Source organism: Indicator indicator, chromosome 15 (genome assembly GCF_027791375.1).
Source record: "Indicator indicator isolate 239-I01 chromosome 15, UM_Iind_1.1, whole genome shotgun sequence".
In the NCBI taxonomy this organism is placed as follows: Eukaryota; Metazoa; Chordata; class Aves; order Piciformes; family Indicatoridae; genus Indicator; species Indicator indicator.
In genome coordinates, this window is record NC_072024.1 from 23217295 (window position 1) to 23232827 (window position 15533).

At 50.1% G+C, this 15533-nt stretch overlaps 1 protein-coding gene across 1 annotated transcript in view; it reads right to left on the minus strand.

Annotated features, from left to right (window-relative positions):
- Nucleotides 1-346: 346 nt before the first annotated feature.
- Nucleotides 347-15533, minus strand: part of NUP210 (nucleoporin 210) — an 81703-nt gene continuing 66516 nt past the window's right edge. The window contains exons 31-40 of the mRNA XM_054387541.1: nucleotides 13861-14036; nucleotides 11522-11742; nucleotides 10358-10494; nucleotides 8740-8863; nucleotides 7456-7602; nucleotides 5121-5371; nucleotides 4383-4602; nucleotides 2299-2394; nucleotides 2068-2151; nucleotides 347-460 (exon numbers count right to left, since the gene is read on the minus strand). Of these exons, the coding sequence (XP_054243516.1) occupies nucleotides 351-460; nucleotides 2068-2151; nucleotides 2299-2394; nucleotides 4383-4602; nucleotides 5121-5371; nucleotides 7456-7602; nucleotides 8740-8863; nucleotides 10358-10494; nucleotides 11522-11742; nucleotides 13861-14036 (1566 nt within the window). The 3' untranslated portion in view covers nucleotides 347-350. The remainder of the gene's footprint in view (nucleotides 461-2067; nucleotides 2152-2298; nucleotides 2395-4382; nucleotides 4603-5120; nucleotides 5372-7455; nucleotides 7603-8739; nucleotides 8864-10357; nucleotides 10495-11521; nucleotides 11743-13860; nucleotides 14037-15533) is intronic.

Genomic DNA, 15533 nt, shown 5'->3' on the forward strand with positions numbered 1-15533 from the left:
ATTTTTTTTTTTAACAACAACAACAAAAAAGTAAATAAAACACTTGCAATACTGTTACTTAGGTATCACTTCTAGCTGCTTGTAGAGTGCAAGAAAGCCAGCTTAGCATAAACACTGTTCTGTCCAGTCAGCTGAGCATACACCAGCAGATAAAATAAGTTTTAAAGAACATAAAAAAACTCAAAGAGCTCTAAATATAAAAATAGTAATAATTATGAAGCAGGTTACATTCAAGAGATGACTGGAATTGTATCAAAACTACGGAAGTTCTTGAATTTATTGTTGTCCAAGGCACTGAGGATTTATTCTGTTTTGTTTCCCAGCCCTAGTGCACGAAGATGAGTCCTGCTTTAACGAGAACCATAGTCAGTGCTCCACAGTGTGGATGAGGGACTTCTGTTCCTGCTGGAGGGCTGAAGGCTGAAGTGATACCCTGAGGGCACAGGGGATGTAGAGAAACCTAAAACACAGGTGGACAAAAAGGTAAAAAAACCTCACAATCATACTCAGCAGTGGTGGAGGAAGTAAAAGCCTGATGCTGATCATCTGCTGGAACACCTGGGAAGTGTCTAATGATCCATTCCAAGTGAAACAACCCCTTCAGCTCAGTGCCTGATGAAATGGCATCTGAGAACTAGCAACATTTTGTGGGCCTTCATATTAATTAAAGAACTGATTAAGTCTTCTGAGGGGGGCACAACCCCCAGCAATTTCACCTCAGCAATTAACTTGCAGTCTGAATTTGCCTTATGCTGTCTGAAACAGTCATGGGTTGAATTGGTTTTTAGAAGAAACTGCTTCCCTGAAAGGGTTCTCAAAGCCTGGCACAGGCTGCCCAGGGAGGTGGTTGAATACCCATCCCTGGAGGGGTTGCAAAGAGGCAGAGATGTGGTGATGAGGGCCATGGTTTAGCCCAGGCCTTGGTAGAGAAAGGTTGGACTGCATGATCTTAAAAAGGGCTTTTCCAGCCACAACAGTTCTATGGTTCTGCAGCACTGCAAAGTGGTAAAATAGAGAATCCATGGTGTCAGAAAATAGATAAAAGACAACTGCAAGAGCAAAAGCAGTGAAGGAACAAACTATTCCCTGAAGGAACAAATTACAGCTTCTATAGACTTGTGTCCTTTGGCCTCTAACATACCACAGAATGGGTAAGGGTTGGAAGGGACCTCTAGAGATCATCCAGTCCAACCCTCTTACCAAGGCAGGGCCACCTAGAGAAGGTCACAGAGGAACACATCCAGGGGCATTTGGAATCTCTCCAGAAATGGAGACTCCACCAGCTCTCTAGACAGCCTGCTCCAGGGCTCCAGCAGCCTTAAAGAAGTCCCTCCTCACGTTTAGATGGAACTTCCGATGTTCAAGTTTGTGCCCATTACCTCTTGTCCTGTCACTGGGCACCACTGCCAAAAGCCTGGTCACACCCTCCTGACACTAGCCCCTGAAGTATTGATTAGCATTGATCAGAGTCCCCCTCAGGCTGCTATTCTCCAGACTAAACATCCCCAATTCTCTCAGCCTTTCCTCATCACAGGGCAGTTCCAGTGCCCTCAGCATCTTTGTAGCCCTTTGCTGTGTCCTCCCCAGCAAGTCCCTGTCCTTCTCAAACCGGGAAGGACCAGAACTGGACATTTTCCCTTCCCCCTGTCTCTCATGGCAGCTCCCAGCCCCCAGGCAGCACAGGCTTGCACCTCACCTGGGGTGGCAGGAGCCCCCTGAGCAGCCAGCTGCTGCCCAGCACATCACACCAGCAACTCAGCCCTGCTTTAACTGCCTAAATCAGCAGCCCAACTCTCCTCCACCCAGCTGCTGAGCTGTATGAATTCTTAACATTTTAAAATCACTCCCTATTTCCCAGGTGGCTGCAGCTGGCCAGGAGTCTCAGAAGAATTAGCCATGGGTATAGGGGAGGTTGGTTGGGGTGAGAGGACAGGAGGACAGGCAACAAATTTCCCAGGAAGTGGCACAGTGCTTGTTGTAACAGAACTCAGGACACAGGCTCCCTCAGCCACTCCTCCCACAGAGCCAGGCTGATCAATTCACTGATAACTGCTAACAGCTGCTTACTGTCATAGCTGTGCTGAGGAGGTGTCCTTGGGACATACACTGCATGATTCTGCTGTTCCTTCGGCACAAAAGCTATGTGATAGGCTGCAAGACAGGGCAAAGAGAGAGAAACCACACCAGTGAATCACTGACAACAAACAGCACAATCCTGTCACAAGGCAATCATTCATTGACATCTCACACTGCAAGAATGATGGCCAAAAACACTCATGCAATCTTTCACTCCCTTACCTATCACCAGCACAGATGCTCCTGCTACCAGTGCAAAGAGTGTGAAGAACATCACTTGGTAAGACTCGAGGAAGTGCTGGAACAGACTGGCCCCAGCTGTAGAATTCATTAAAAGAGACAATACTGAGTTAAAAGAACATCTTCTCCAACCTGCTTTGAGTTAACACTTCTGAAATCAAACTGAAATAGCCAACAGAAGGTTTTTATTTAGAGCAAGTAACTATTATCAACTCAGATAGCATGACTTTGATTCTACTGTTTCCAACACAGTCTTCAGGATCCAATGGGATCCTGGTGTGCATTAGGAAGAGTGTGTCCAGCAGATCCAGGGAGGTTCTCCTGCCTCTCTACTCTGCCCTAGTAAGACCTCACCTGGAATACTGCACCCAGTTCTGGGCTCCCCAGTTCAAGAGGGACAGGGATCTGCTGGAGAGAGTCCAAGGGAGGGCTACAAGGATGCTGAAGGGACTGGAGCACTGCCTGGGGAGGAGAGGCTGAGAACCCTGGGGGTGTTTAGTCTGGAGACAAGACTGAGAGGGATCTGATCAATGTCTATCAAGATCTGAGGGCTGGAGGTCAAGGAAGGAAGGGACAGGGACAGCCTCTGCTCACTGTGCCCTTGGATAGGACAAGGAGCAACGGATGGAAATTACAGCACAGGAGATACCACCTCAACATGAGGAAGAACTTCTTGACTGTGAGGGTCCCAGAGCCCTGGAACAGGCTGCCCAGAGAGGTTGTGGAGTCTCCTTCTCTGGAGCCTTTGCAGCCCTGTCTGGATGTGTTCCTGTGTGACCTGTGCTGGATTCTCTGGTCCTGCTCTGGCAGGGGGGTTGGACAGGAAGATCTCCAGAGGTCCCTTCCAAGCCCTAACATCCTGATCTTCAATGTCTCCAGGGCTGGGGCCTCAACCACCTCCCTGGGCAACCCATTCCAGGGTCTCACCACTCTCATGGGGAGGAACTACTTCCTCACATCCAGTCTGAATCTCCTCACTTCCAGCTTTGTTCCATTCCCCCTAGTCTTGTCACTACCTGATAGCCTAAAAAGTCCCTCCCCAGCTTTCTTGTAGCCCCCTTCAGATACAATAAGGCCACAAGAAGGTCTCCTCAGAACCTTCTTTTCTCCAGACTGAACAGCCCCAACTCTTTCAGTCTGTCCTCATAGGAGAGGTGCTCCAGCCCTCTGCTCATCCTCATGGCCCTGCTCTGGACACCTTCCAGCACCTCCAGATCCTTCTTGGAACAGAGGCTCCAGAACTGGACCCAGAGCTCCAGGTGTGGTCTGAGCAGAGTGGAGCAGAGGGGGAGAATCCCCTCCCTGGCCCTGCTGGCCACACTTCTCCTGCTGCAGCCCAGGCTCTGCTTGGCTCTCTGGGCTGCAAGTGCTCACTGCTGGCTCATGTTGAGCTTCTTCTCCCCCAGCACCCCCAAGTCCCTCTCCTCAGGGCTGCTTTCCAGCCAGTCCCTGCCCAGCCTGGATTTGTGCTTGGGATTGCCTCAACCCAGCTGCAGGACATTGCCCTTGGTCTTGTTGAACCTCATGTAGTTGGCTTGTGCCCAGCTCTGCAGCCTGTTCAGGTCCCTCTGGATGGATCCCTTCCCTCCAGCCTGTCTGCTGCACCACACAGCTTGGTGTCATCAGCAAACCTGCTGAGGGTGCACTCAATGCCAAGTACTCTGGGCTGACCCAAAATGGAAGGTCAAGTCACAATGCACACACTTGTGTTCAAGTCTTCTGCTCACAGTGAACAGCTTACACAGAACCAGACTGCTTTGGGTAGGAAGGGACCTTTAAAGCTCATCCAGTCCAACCCCCCTGCAGTGAGCAGGGACATCTGCAGGTTGCTCAGAGCCCCAAACAACCTGACTTGCAGCGGGTCCAGGGATGGGGCAGCTCCCACCTCTCTGGGCACCTTGGGCCAAGGTCTCACCACCCTCTCTAAAGCATTTCTTCATTCTCTGGTGTCAATGATAATGTTAGCTGCCAGCTCAGGTTTTAACCACACCAAAGCTTATGACCTCATGAACATCAATGGAAATTAGAGGTTTCTTCTGGCTTACAAAGTCTGGAGGTAAACTTACGCCTGAGGGGCGCTCTGGTTCTGTCAGACAAGTACATGAGGGTCACTGGGATGGCGATGGACTGGCCAGTGATGGGGCTGGAGACAGTCAAGGCGGTGGATAAGGACTGCTGCCTGGAGACTCCAGGGTCAGACAGACTAACACTGTAGACTGCGTAACTGGGCAGGCCAGAGGACTTCTCCTTCTCAAGCACCTTCACTGCTGGTGACCCACACTTCACCTGCCAAGGGACAGAAATCACCTGAAACAGCACAGTACTGACCACCTCCCAGGCACACCTCAGGAGTGGGCTAGCCCAGAGACACAGAGCAACTCATCCCTCAGGAGGAGCTGGCCTTAGTTGTACCTTCACTTGACAGCACTTCCTCCCTGTTTGTTGCCACTGGGGTTTCTGTGGCTCTGGGCTAACCCTACAGCAGCAAAACTCCAAGCATCCCTCACTGGGCTACATGAACCCTGGGAAGCAAACAAGGAAATGGGCAAGATCCTACATGTGCTGCTGGGAACCAGGCAGATTTTGTGCCTCCCTGCCTGTGAGCTGGTTAATACATCCCAGCTAGTGGCCAGGGGAGCCTGGAACATTTCCACAACCCCAAAACAATAGCACAAACTGAGGAGGCATTTCCAGACCATCTCAGGAGCCATGCTGGCATGGTCAAGGTAGCCCAGAGAAAGCTGTGTGTGACAGTTCAAAATGCTTTCAGCTGGGATGTTGATACTCTCCAGCAACACACTCACCTCCAGGGTATCCAGAATTTCAGTGGCACCAAATATTTTCACCTCAGAGCTTGTGTGAAGGTTACTGAGCAGCATTTCTGTTTGGTCAACATAAAAGCCAGGGTTGAATGGCACCTCAGTGCTGATCTGCTCCACAGAGAAGTGGCTGCCTTGCATGGAAACTGTGACTCTGAGGGAGGTTTTGCTCATGCTGAGCTGCTTCAGCTGCCTGTCAGTGAGCCTGTGCATTGTGATGGAGCAGGTGTAATGGCCTACAGAAAGAAAAGCAGTTTGACTGTTAATTGCTCCTCTTTAAGGCTTGTTCCCCAAGCAAAGTGACATTTCTGTGGCATCTTCAGAGAAGATCTAGAAATTGTGGTAAAATTCCACAAACAGCAAGATGAGCAGTGTGTAGGGCACCCACAGCAGCTTGCCCAGGACCACAATGGCTGGGTGGGTGGAATGTCTCCAGACAAGGAGACTCCACAGCCTCCCCGGGCAGACTGCTCCAGGGCTCCAGCACACTCACACCAAACAAGTTTCTCCTCTTGATCAGGTGGAACCTCCTGGGTTCCACTTTGTGCCCATTGCCCCTTGTCCTGTCCCTGGGCACCACTGACAAGAGTCTGGCCCCATCCTCTTGTCCCCCACCCTTTAGCTCTTGCTGAGCATTGCTCAGATCCCCTCTGGTGCTGCTCTTCTCCAGGCTCAACACCCCCAGGGCTCTCAGCCTTTCCTCCTCACAGAGATGCTCCAAGGCCCCTCAACAGCTTTGTAGCTTCAACTGGACATAGGGATGAGGACTCCACCACCCCCCAGGGCGACCTGTTCCAGTGTCTCACCAGCCTCATTGTGAAGAGCTTCTTCCTAATGTCCAGCCTAAATCTGCCCTGCTCCAGTTTCAAACCATTGCTCCTTGTCCTGTCATCACTCCAAGCCCTTTGGGTACTGGAAGGCTGCTCCAAGGTCTACCCAGAGCCTTCTCAAGGCTGAACAGCTCCAACTCTCTCAGCCTGTCCTTCTAGGAGAGGTGCTCCAGCTCTCTGATCATTTTTGTGATCCTCCTCTGAACCCTATCAATCAGGTCCAGGTCCTTCTTGTGTTGAGGACCCCATAGCTGGACACAGCACTGCAGGTGAGGTCTCACCAGAGCAGAGGGGCAGAATCACCTCTCATCTGCTTTTGATGCAGTCCAGGCCACCATTGGCCTTGTGGCTGCCAGTGCCATTGCTGGCTCATGTCCAGCTTCTCATCCACCAGCACTCCCAAGCACTTCACTGCAGGGCTGCTCTCAATCTCATCATGACACAGGTTGTGGTGACTGTCATTGGGCAGCAAAGCTGGGGAAGGGTCTTGTGGCAGTTTGGGCTGGGTGCCCCCTGCCACTGCTGCATGAGATACACCTCTGGTGTCCTGGGTGCCTGCCCAATAGGGGTGGACACAGGAAACGACGTATTTCTACCCATAAATCCTGCGCCCTATAAAGCCATCTGCAGAGTCATCCTCTTCCTCTTTCTTCCCTCTCTGCTCCCATGGGAGATGTCCTCTCTTATCGGGTAATGCCGGGGGAGTATCCTCAAGGCCTCTTAGGCCTGACTAGGCCTAATGCCAGGAGGAGAATGGAGCGGGGGCGAAGGAAGAGCCCTGAGGGGTTTGGGCAGACCCTCAGGTGGGAGGAAGGGAGGATTGGGAAGCTTTTTGGGAATTCTGTGAAGGGGTTCTGTATGCTTTAGGATGTTCTTTTCCACTATGCTTTGTAGTTTGTAGTTTTTTCTGTAGCTTTACCAATTTGCTTTTCCATTTAAACTTTTCCATCACTCTCCAATCCATTTTGTGTGTGTCATTCTTTTGTCCCTTTTGGGGCAAGAGATGTTCTGGCTGGCCTCAAACCAGCACAGGTCTGGAGAACAGGGCTGGTGAGGAGCAGCTGAGGGAACTGGGGTTGTTCATCCTGAAGAAGAGGAGACCTCATTCCTCTCCACAGCTCCCTGAAAGAGGTTAGAGTGAGCTGGGGGTTGGTCTCTTCTCCCCAGTCTCAGGTGATAGAACAAGAGAAAATGTCCTGAAATTGTGCCAGGTTTAGGTTGGACATGAGGAGAAAAATTTCTTTGCTGCAAGAGTGGTCAGGCACTGGAACAGGGAGGTGGTGGAGTCCCCATCCCTGGTGGTGTTGTTCCAGAAACCTGTGGCCATGGCACCTGGGGACATGGTTTAGTGGCCATGGTGGTGTTGGGCTGATGGTTCGACTCAATCTTAAGAGGGCTGTTCCTTTTCCAACCCAAATAATTCTGTGCTTCTGTGATAACACTTCCAGGCTTGGAGCCTTCTCAACCTGAGAAATGTTGTCTCATCTCACCTGAGACTGCTTCAAATCCAGGTTCTCCTGTAAAAATCTCTCGTGCTGGGAAATCCAAGGCATCAGTGGTAAACTCAAGGTGGCAGCTGATCATGGCCTGTGGCCGGAGCTCAGCGATGGCTTCGGTCTGAGCAGCTGAGCACTCCTCTGAGGGGAAGAAACCAAAATAATTAATCTCTAATTAATTAATTAGAAAATTATAACAAATTACATTTTAATTAAAAGCAAACCCATGGCTTGAGAAACATCAGGTTATTCTGCCACCTTCTGAAACTGCTTGACAAGGTTATGCTGATCCTAAAGCAGCTGGCAATGGGAGGCAGCTGTCCTAATGCCACAGAGGCAGGCAATGCAATTTTTATATCTTGTGGGTTGCTTTGGTTTTTTGTTGTGTGGTTTTTTTTTTTTTTTTTGGTTTTTTTTTTTTTTTACAGGAATAATTTATTTACAGGACAGAATGAAGCAAAGAGTATCTTTAGCTCAGATCTGTCTGTTGAATAACTTCTATGAGCCTGGGAGTCTCCATTTATGTTTTGGTTTCTGGTAAGATGTGTTTTGCTAGGCTAGTAACTGGCACAGTGCAGTTTGGTTAAGTGCTAAGTGTTAAGATGGAAACTAAAAGGAGCTGTAATTAAACACAACACAACTTATTGAACAGAGGACATAATGTGATGCTTCACCTTGGTGTTGATTAGATTTGCTATCAATTTCTGCAAAAGACTTCAGGGCAAAACCAGGAACTTTGAGGTGACAATTGGCATTAAACATACAAGCAAGCAATCAGCTAACTGCCTGTCAGCTGGGTTTTGATATAACAAGAAGATAACACTTTATTATCTCCCTGTTTATCTTAGTTCTGAGATCTTAATAGTGCCCCAACACACCCTCCAAATTATGTAACGTGGCCCTAAGACTCTTCCAGAGCTCCTAGGATTCCAGCAAGGCACCAAAGGTTCACAGAGACCTTGCTACACCAGCTTCACAGACCCTTATAAACAAATAAAAAACCCAAACCACAACCCCAAACCTCTTAGCATAGATATTCACACATGAAATAAACAATCACACAGAAGCCCAGCACATGGGAGTTGGAAGGGACCTCTGGAAATCATCCAGTCCACCCCCTCCCCGCTAAAGCAGGGCACCCACAGCAGCTTGCCCAGGATCACAGTGTCCAGGGGTTTGGAATCTCTCCAGAGAAGGAGACTCCACAACCTCTCTGGGAAGAGATTTCAGAGCTCCAGGACTCTGAAATTAGCATCAAGATATTTTTATTTATCCTACCATTCAAATTTGTATTTCTCTCCCCAATTGAAACCAGCACTTTGGAGGCTGCAGCTCCTTGGAAGCTTGTCTTCACTCCACTGATGTGCATGCCCTTGGTCTTCTGGGGTGGGTTAATCACTATCTGAAAGGATGAAATAAAACTGGGTTTGATAATCATGGAACAAAAATAAAGGCCAGACCAGATTGGAGTGTGAAATGCACCTCCTGATAGCTACAACAGGAGGTTCTGAGAGTTCCTGTTCTTCTTCAAGGCAATTTAAACTAATAAAACCATTTTTTGTTTCCAGCCAACCCACATAAGTTAATCAGCATCAGGCTCTACATCTAAATTTCATTTAACTGGAATGTCTGCTGCAGGAATTGTGTCAACACTGTGACTGCACTGCAAACAAACAAAATCATTTCCATGCACTTGAGCCCTGCTGATCAGTGAGGCACAGCACCGCGATACAGTGCTTCAGACACCTCCTGTTGGCACCTCAGCCTGCACTGCAGCTTCATTCAGAAAAGCAAATCCAACACTGGTAAGCATGTGGGAACAACTTAGCCCAGCAAAGGAATCTAAACATTCAATATATGAACCGTGCAGGTTAAAACCAGAGATGATTTCCTCCTTAACACAGGTGAGTAAAACCCAAAGCCCAGTGTATTTGGATGCACCCCAAACGCTCCCTAAGCACTCACGTTTAGAATCAGATGGTTTGGGTTGGAAAAGCCCTTGCATATCATCCAGCCCAACCATTCCCTAACTCTGCCAAGGCTGGGGCTAAACCATGGCCCTCAGCACCACAGCTCTGTGCCTCTGAAACCATTCCAGGGATGGGGATTCAACCACCTCCCTGGGCAGCCTGTGCCAGGCTTTGAGAATCTTTTCAGGGAAGAAGTTTCTTCTGATGTCCAACCTAAACCTCCCCTGGTGCAAGTTAAGGCCATTTCTTCTTGTCCTGCCACTTGTTAGTTGGAGAAGAGACCAACACCCACCTGGTTCCAGCCTGCTTTCAGAGAGCTGTAGAGAGCAATGAGGCCTCCCCTCAGCCTTCTTGTCTTCAGACTAAACAACCCCAGGTCCCTCAGCTCCTCCTCCCCAGCCCTGCTCTCCAGACCCTTCATCAGCTTTGTTGTTGCTCTTCTCTGGACACGCTCCAGCCTCTCAGTGTCCTTGGACTGAGGGGCCAAAACTGAACCTAGTGCTCAAGGTGTGGCCTCACTACTGCCCTGCTCCTACTGACCACACCATTGCTGATCCAGGACAGGATGCTGGTGGCTTTCTTGGCCACCTAGACACATGCTGGCTCATCTTCAGCTGGCTGTTGAACAACACCCCCAGATCTTTCTCTGGGGGGCAGTTTCCAGCCACTCAGCCCCAAACCTGGAGCACTGCAGGTGAGGTTTTGTGACCCAAGTGCACGTCCTGGCACTTGGTTTTCTTGAACTTCATCCCAGTGGCCTCAGCTGATCAATCCAGCCTGGCCAGGACTTGCCCTGTTTCTATAGCTTCCTTTAAACAGAATGTCTGTAGGTACTGATAAGACAATAAGGAAAGAATACCTTTTGGTGAGGTTCCCCCTGAAGCAAAGCCACCCCAGCAGTTCAGGTGGATCTGACAGTGCCTCACCTCTCTGTATGTCTTGAGCAATCCTGGAATCTCATAATACAGAGTGACCACACCAACATCCCTTGCCACTGCCACACCTGTCTTGGAGTCGACCTGAAGGATGCTGCTTGCTGAGGAGCTCCAGACGCCTGGCAGGCCTAAGACACACCAGTTGGACACTGTTCAGGACAGTTATGCTAACTCTAACTGCAACATTTCATGACCTCTCTAGTACCTGCAGGTATGTGCCTACTGCACAGGCACCACAAAATCAGGGAATTGTTTTGGTTGGACAAGACCTCTAAGATCATCGAGGTCCAGCGGTCACCCCAACACCACCATGGCTACACACGCTTACCAATTTGGTGTCCCTATCATGAGGGACATAGAACTCTTGGAACAAGGCCAGAGGAGGGCCACAAACATGATCCAAAGGCTGGAGAACCTCTGCTGTGAGCATGGGGTGAGGGAGCTGGGGATATTCAGCCTGGAGAGGAGAAGACCCTAGGGGGACCTTAGAGCTGCCTTCCAATAGCTGAAAAGATCCTACAGGAAGGCTGCAGAGGGACTTTTCCTGAGGGTGTCTAGAGACAGGACAAGGGGGAATGGTTTGAAGCTGAGGAAGAGTAGGGATCTTAGGAAGAAGTTTTTCAGTATGAGGGGGTGGTGAGACACTGAACAGGTTGCCCAGAGTGGTTGCGGATGCCCCCTCCCTGGAGGTGTTCACGGGCAGATTGGAGCCTAGAGCAACCAAGTCTAGCTGACAGGTGTCCCAGCCCGTGGCGAGGGGGGGGGGGGGTGGGTTAGAGTAGATGATCTCTGAGGTCTCTTCCAACCAAAGCCATTCTATAATTCACAGAGATCAGGTTCTAGGTGTTCAGGTGGCAGCCCAACACCCAGGTGAGTTGCAGCTTCACTGGTTGAAGCCCATTCATGATACCAATCAAACAGCAGAGTGAAGTTGGGCAGTCCTGACTCACCATGAACCCCCCCAAAGCCCAACCTTTGAAGCTACCAGAACAGAGATGTCTGAAGCCTGGCACAGGCCACACAGCGCTGGGCACCATTAAAGTTAGAAGAGATGATGAGAGTTATTTTTGTCATTCCCAGGAACAATGACATTTGATGCTGGACAAACAGCATCAATCATGCATTTGCTTCTCCCGGGGCTGCGGGGCGGCTCACCGTGTGGCGGCGGCGGCAGCGCGGTGCTGAGGCACAGGACATCCCCAGGCAGTGCGGCGCTGAGCTCGGGCAGGATGCTGTGCTGTACCGGCAGCGCCATGTAGTCGGCCAGGCCGCCGTGCTCTGCAGCCCACACCTTCAGCAGGCTCAGCCCCACGTTCACTGTCTGGATCACAAAGGTGTTGTTCGTGGCTCCCTTCCCCACCTGCACCAGGTCGTCCCTGCAGAGCAAACACCGGAGACCTGCGGCTGAAGGCAAGGTGCAGCGAGGCCATTCTGCCCCTCTGTGCCGCTCTGCTCTCCTGAGACCCCAACCTGCAGCACTGGGGCCAGCTCTGGAGTCCTCAGAACAGACAGGGACCTGTTGGAGCAGGGCCGGAAGAGGCCATGAAGATAATCCAAGAGCTGGAGCACCTCCCATATGGGGACAGGCTGAGGGAATTGGGGCTGTTCAGCCTGGAGAAGAGAAGGCTCCAGGGAGACCTTAGAGCAGCCGTCCAGTACCTGAAGGGGCTCCAGGAGAGCTGGGGAGGGACTTTATAGAAGTCCCTGTAGTGCTAGGCTGAGAGGCAATGGCTTCAAGGTGGAAGATTGTTTCACTTGTGTAAGTTGATGTTTTGTTTTGTTTTTTAAATTCACTTGAAAATATGTTTACAGGCAGAAGAAGCAGAGAAGGAGAGAAGGTATTGCCTTGGAAGCATGGCAGTGTGCCATGACTGGGGTTTGGTTTAGTTAACAGCATTCCAGGATTTGAAGGGGGCTGCTGGAGAGTTGGAGAAGGACTTTGTACAAAGGTCTAGAGTGACAGCATGAGGAGGAATGCTTTCAAACTGGAAGAAGTTGGATTGAGATTGGACATTAGGAAGAAACTTTCCATGAGAAGGCTGGTGAGGCATTGGAACAGGATGCCCAGAGAAGCTGTGAAGGCTTCAAGCCTGGAAGTGTTGAAAGGGAGGCTGGCTGGAGCCTTAAGCAACCTGGTCTACTAGGAAGTGTCCCTGCCCATGGCAGGGGGTTGGAACTAGCTGATCTTTAAGGTCCCTTCCAAACCAACCCACTCTGTGATTCTATGCTTTTGGATTAAGTTTGCTCATGTCATTCTCTCTGCAATAAAGAGCAGATTTGGAGCTCTTTTTAGGTGGTTGACAATGCTTTGGTTATCTTCTAATGAAGTCTGACAACATAAGGAAAATCTAACCATTGTTTAGGTGCTGCTGAGGCAAACTTCAGTTCTCACATTGTTATGCTGAGGAAATACTGAGGTTGTAATTCTCAGAACCACTGAGAGCTTCCTCCTCATTTTAAGAGCTGCAGAACTTCAGAATGAGGTGGTCTCTTTCCCTTTCCCCTTTTCTAGGAGAGTTAAGAAGCAAAGACATTGAAAGCCCAATTAGCAGCTTTCCAGCCACAGCTTCACAAATTGAAACCATATTTGACTGCAAGTTCTGATATTTACCCCAATTCAGCATTCCTAAAGACACTGACATGCAGAGCACCTGGCAGTGTCCCCGGCTGAGCAACAGCCACAGTGTCAGTTTCAACAGCACCTGAGGTTAGGTGCAATGCTGTTCTCTGTAGGGCTAATGACAAGCCCTGTGCTGGAGCAGCTCTGTCACAGCTGTTTTAGAAGCTATGGCACTGTTATCTCAGGGACCTCTGTATGCTGTAGAACACTTCACAGACCATTTTGGTAGGAGAACAAGAAAATGTTGCATTCAAGCCCCTTTTTTCTTGCCCTTTAATCATGCTCACTGTGTTACAACTGCCAAGTGCTCTGCAGGAAATGAGCTCTGTTACAGTAATGGAATTAGCGATTGTTCACTAATGACCAAAGCAGGCTGGCTTAGAGTATTTGTTACTCTCTGAGGCCTTGGGAGGCCTGGCTCTGCTGAGCAGAGGCTGCACAAGCCTATCTGAAGAGACAGGCCCTGATGCAGAAGGTTCCCCACCTTACATAAGCCTGAATGAAGTGAGTCAGTGTACCAGAGCAGCAGGAGGAAGGCAGCGAGGTGATGCTGGTAGGATCAGTTGTGTATATAGGCCACTGATGCGTGCAAGCTGATGATTCAGAGTCACTTAAAGCAGAACTGGAGCCCAGCAGGCCCCGCTGGGGATCAGGCTTATCTGGGCAGATTTCCACTTGCTAGAGAATATCAATTGCTAACTGCAACTCTTCTTCCTGCTATGGTGCCTCTGAAGGCTGCAGAGACAAAATCCTGTCTTCACCAAACCCAGCCCAAGCTGTGTCTTCACTTGAGGTCTCTGGAACAATCTTTGTTCCTCGCTGTGGCTGCCCTCTGGCCTGCTCTGCTTTCTGTCAGTAGCTGACAGAGCCCTACCTGTTGGTTGCGAAGCTGAGCAGGGCGTTGTGCGAGTGAAAAGCTTCTCCAGAGCTGTCGTGGAAGTGGACTGTGAACCTCAGCGTCACGCCCAGGGGCACAGCCAGCAGGGCCTTGCTGCTTGCTGCCTGCAGAAGAGGGCTCATGGAGATTCTCAGGTATGAGATGGGGCAGACCTGTAAAAACATCAATGAAAAGCAACATTAAATTGCCTTTTTTGTTGTTTTTGAGACTTCTGTAAAAATAAAGTCATCTACAAGGGCTCTCGTTATGCAAACGTACAAAGCTTCCTCTCTGCACCATTCGCTATGGGGGATAAACTTCAACACAGGCAGCTCCATCTCAACACGAGGAGGAACTTCTTTACTGTGAAGGTGGCAGAGTGCTGGAGCACGCTGCCCAGAGAGGTGGTGGAGTCTTCATCCTGGAGACTTTCGAGGCCTGCTTGGATGTGTTCCTGTGTGGCCTGCCCTAGGTGACCCTGCTTTGGCAGTGGGGTTGGACTGGGTGATCTTCAGAGGTCCCTTCCAAGCCCTAACAATTCTGTTATTATCAGTACAGTTATTTCACAGGGCCATAGAATAGCTGAAGTTGAAAAGGGCTTCTGGAAACTGTTTGGTCCCACGCTCTACTCCCGCTGGATTACCTTGAGCCAGGTGTCCAGAATCACGTGCAGGCTGGACCTGAGAATCTCCTGGGATGGAGAAAACACAAATCCTCTGGGCCATCTGTGCCAGTGTCTAACAAGCCCCCACAAGAAAAAAGTGCTGTCCTATGCTCAGACAGAATTCCATGTGCTGCAGTTCTTGTGCATTCCCTCTTGCCCTGTCACTGAACACTGCTGAAGAAACTCTGGCCCTTTACACCCTCCCACCTGATAATTCTACATATTTTTCTCTGCAAGCACTGGGGACTGAAGCAAGCAGCAGTGCTGTGTAGACTTGACAGGCTGCAGTGTTATCCTGTAGCTTAACACTGCTCAGACTCCCTGGATATGGGAGAGAACAAGCTGCTCCAAAGCTTCTATCCCACTGTAATTCACAGAGTCCCAGCATGGTGTGGATTGGAAGGGAACTCTGGGGATCATCCAGTCCAACCCCCTTCTAAAGCAGGGCACCCACAGCTTGACCCAGGCTTGCCCAGGATCACAATGCCCAGGGAGTTTTGGAATCTCTCCAGAGAAGGAGACTCCACAACCTCTCTGGGCAGACTGCTCCAGGCCTCCAGCACCCTCACACCAAAGAATTTTCTCCTGTTCAGATGGAGCTTCCTGGGTTCCAGTTTGTGCCCATTGCCCCATGTCCTGTCACTGGGCACAACAGACAAGAGTCTGGCCCCAGCCTCTTGCCCCCCCACCCTTTAGCTGTTGCTGAGCACTGAGAAGTTCCTCTCCCAGGCTGCTCTCCTTCAGGCTAAAGAGGAAGCTGAACTCACCAGTTACTCTAACCAGAGTGACTTGCCATGTACATGAGCATAAGGGGATGGGATGGTCACTGTTTGCCTGCTTGCCCTGCAGATGGTGAAGAAGCCAAGATGAAACAGTTTCTAACAGCCTTGGCTCTGAGTGGAGGTTTGCCCAGTGGGGGATAAATCCCTGTCAAACACCCTCACAGAAACCACAAACTGCTGCCCCTCAAACAGACCCACAATGGCCTGACAACAGAGCTCCCAGT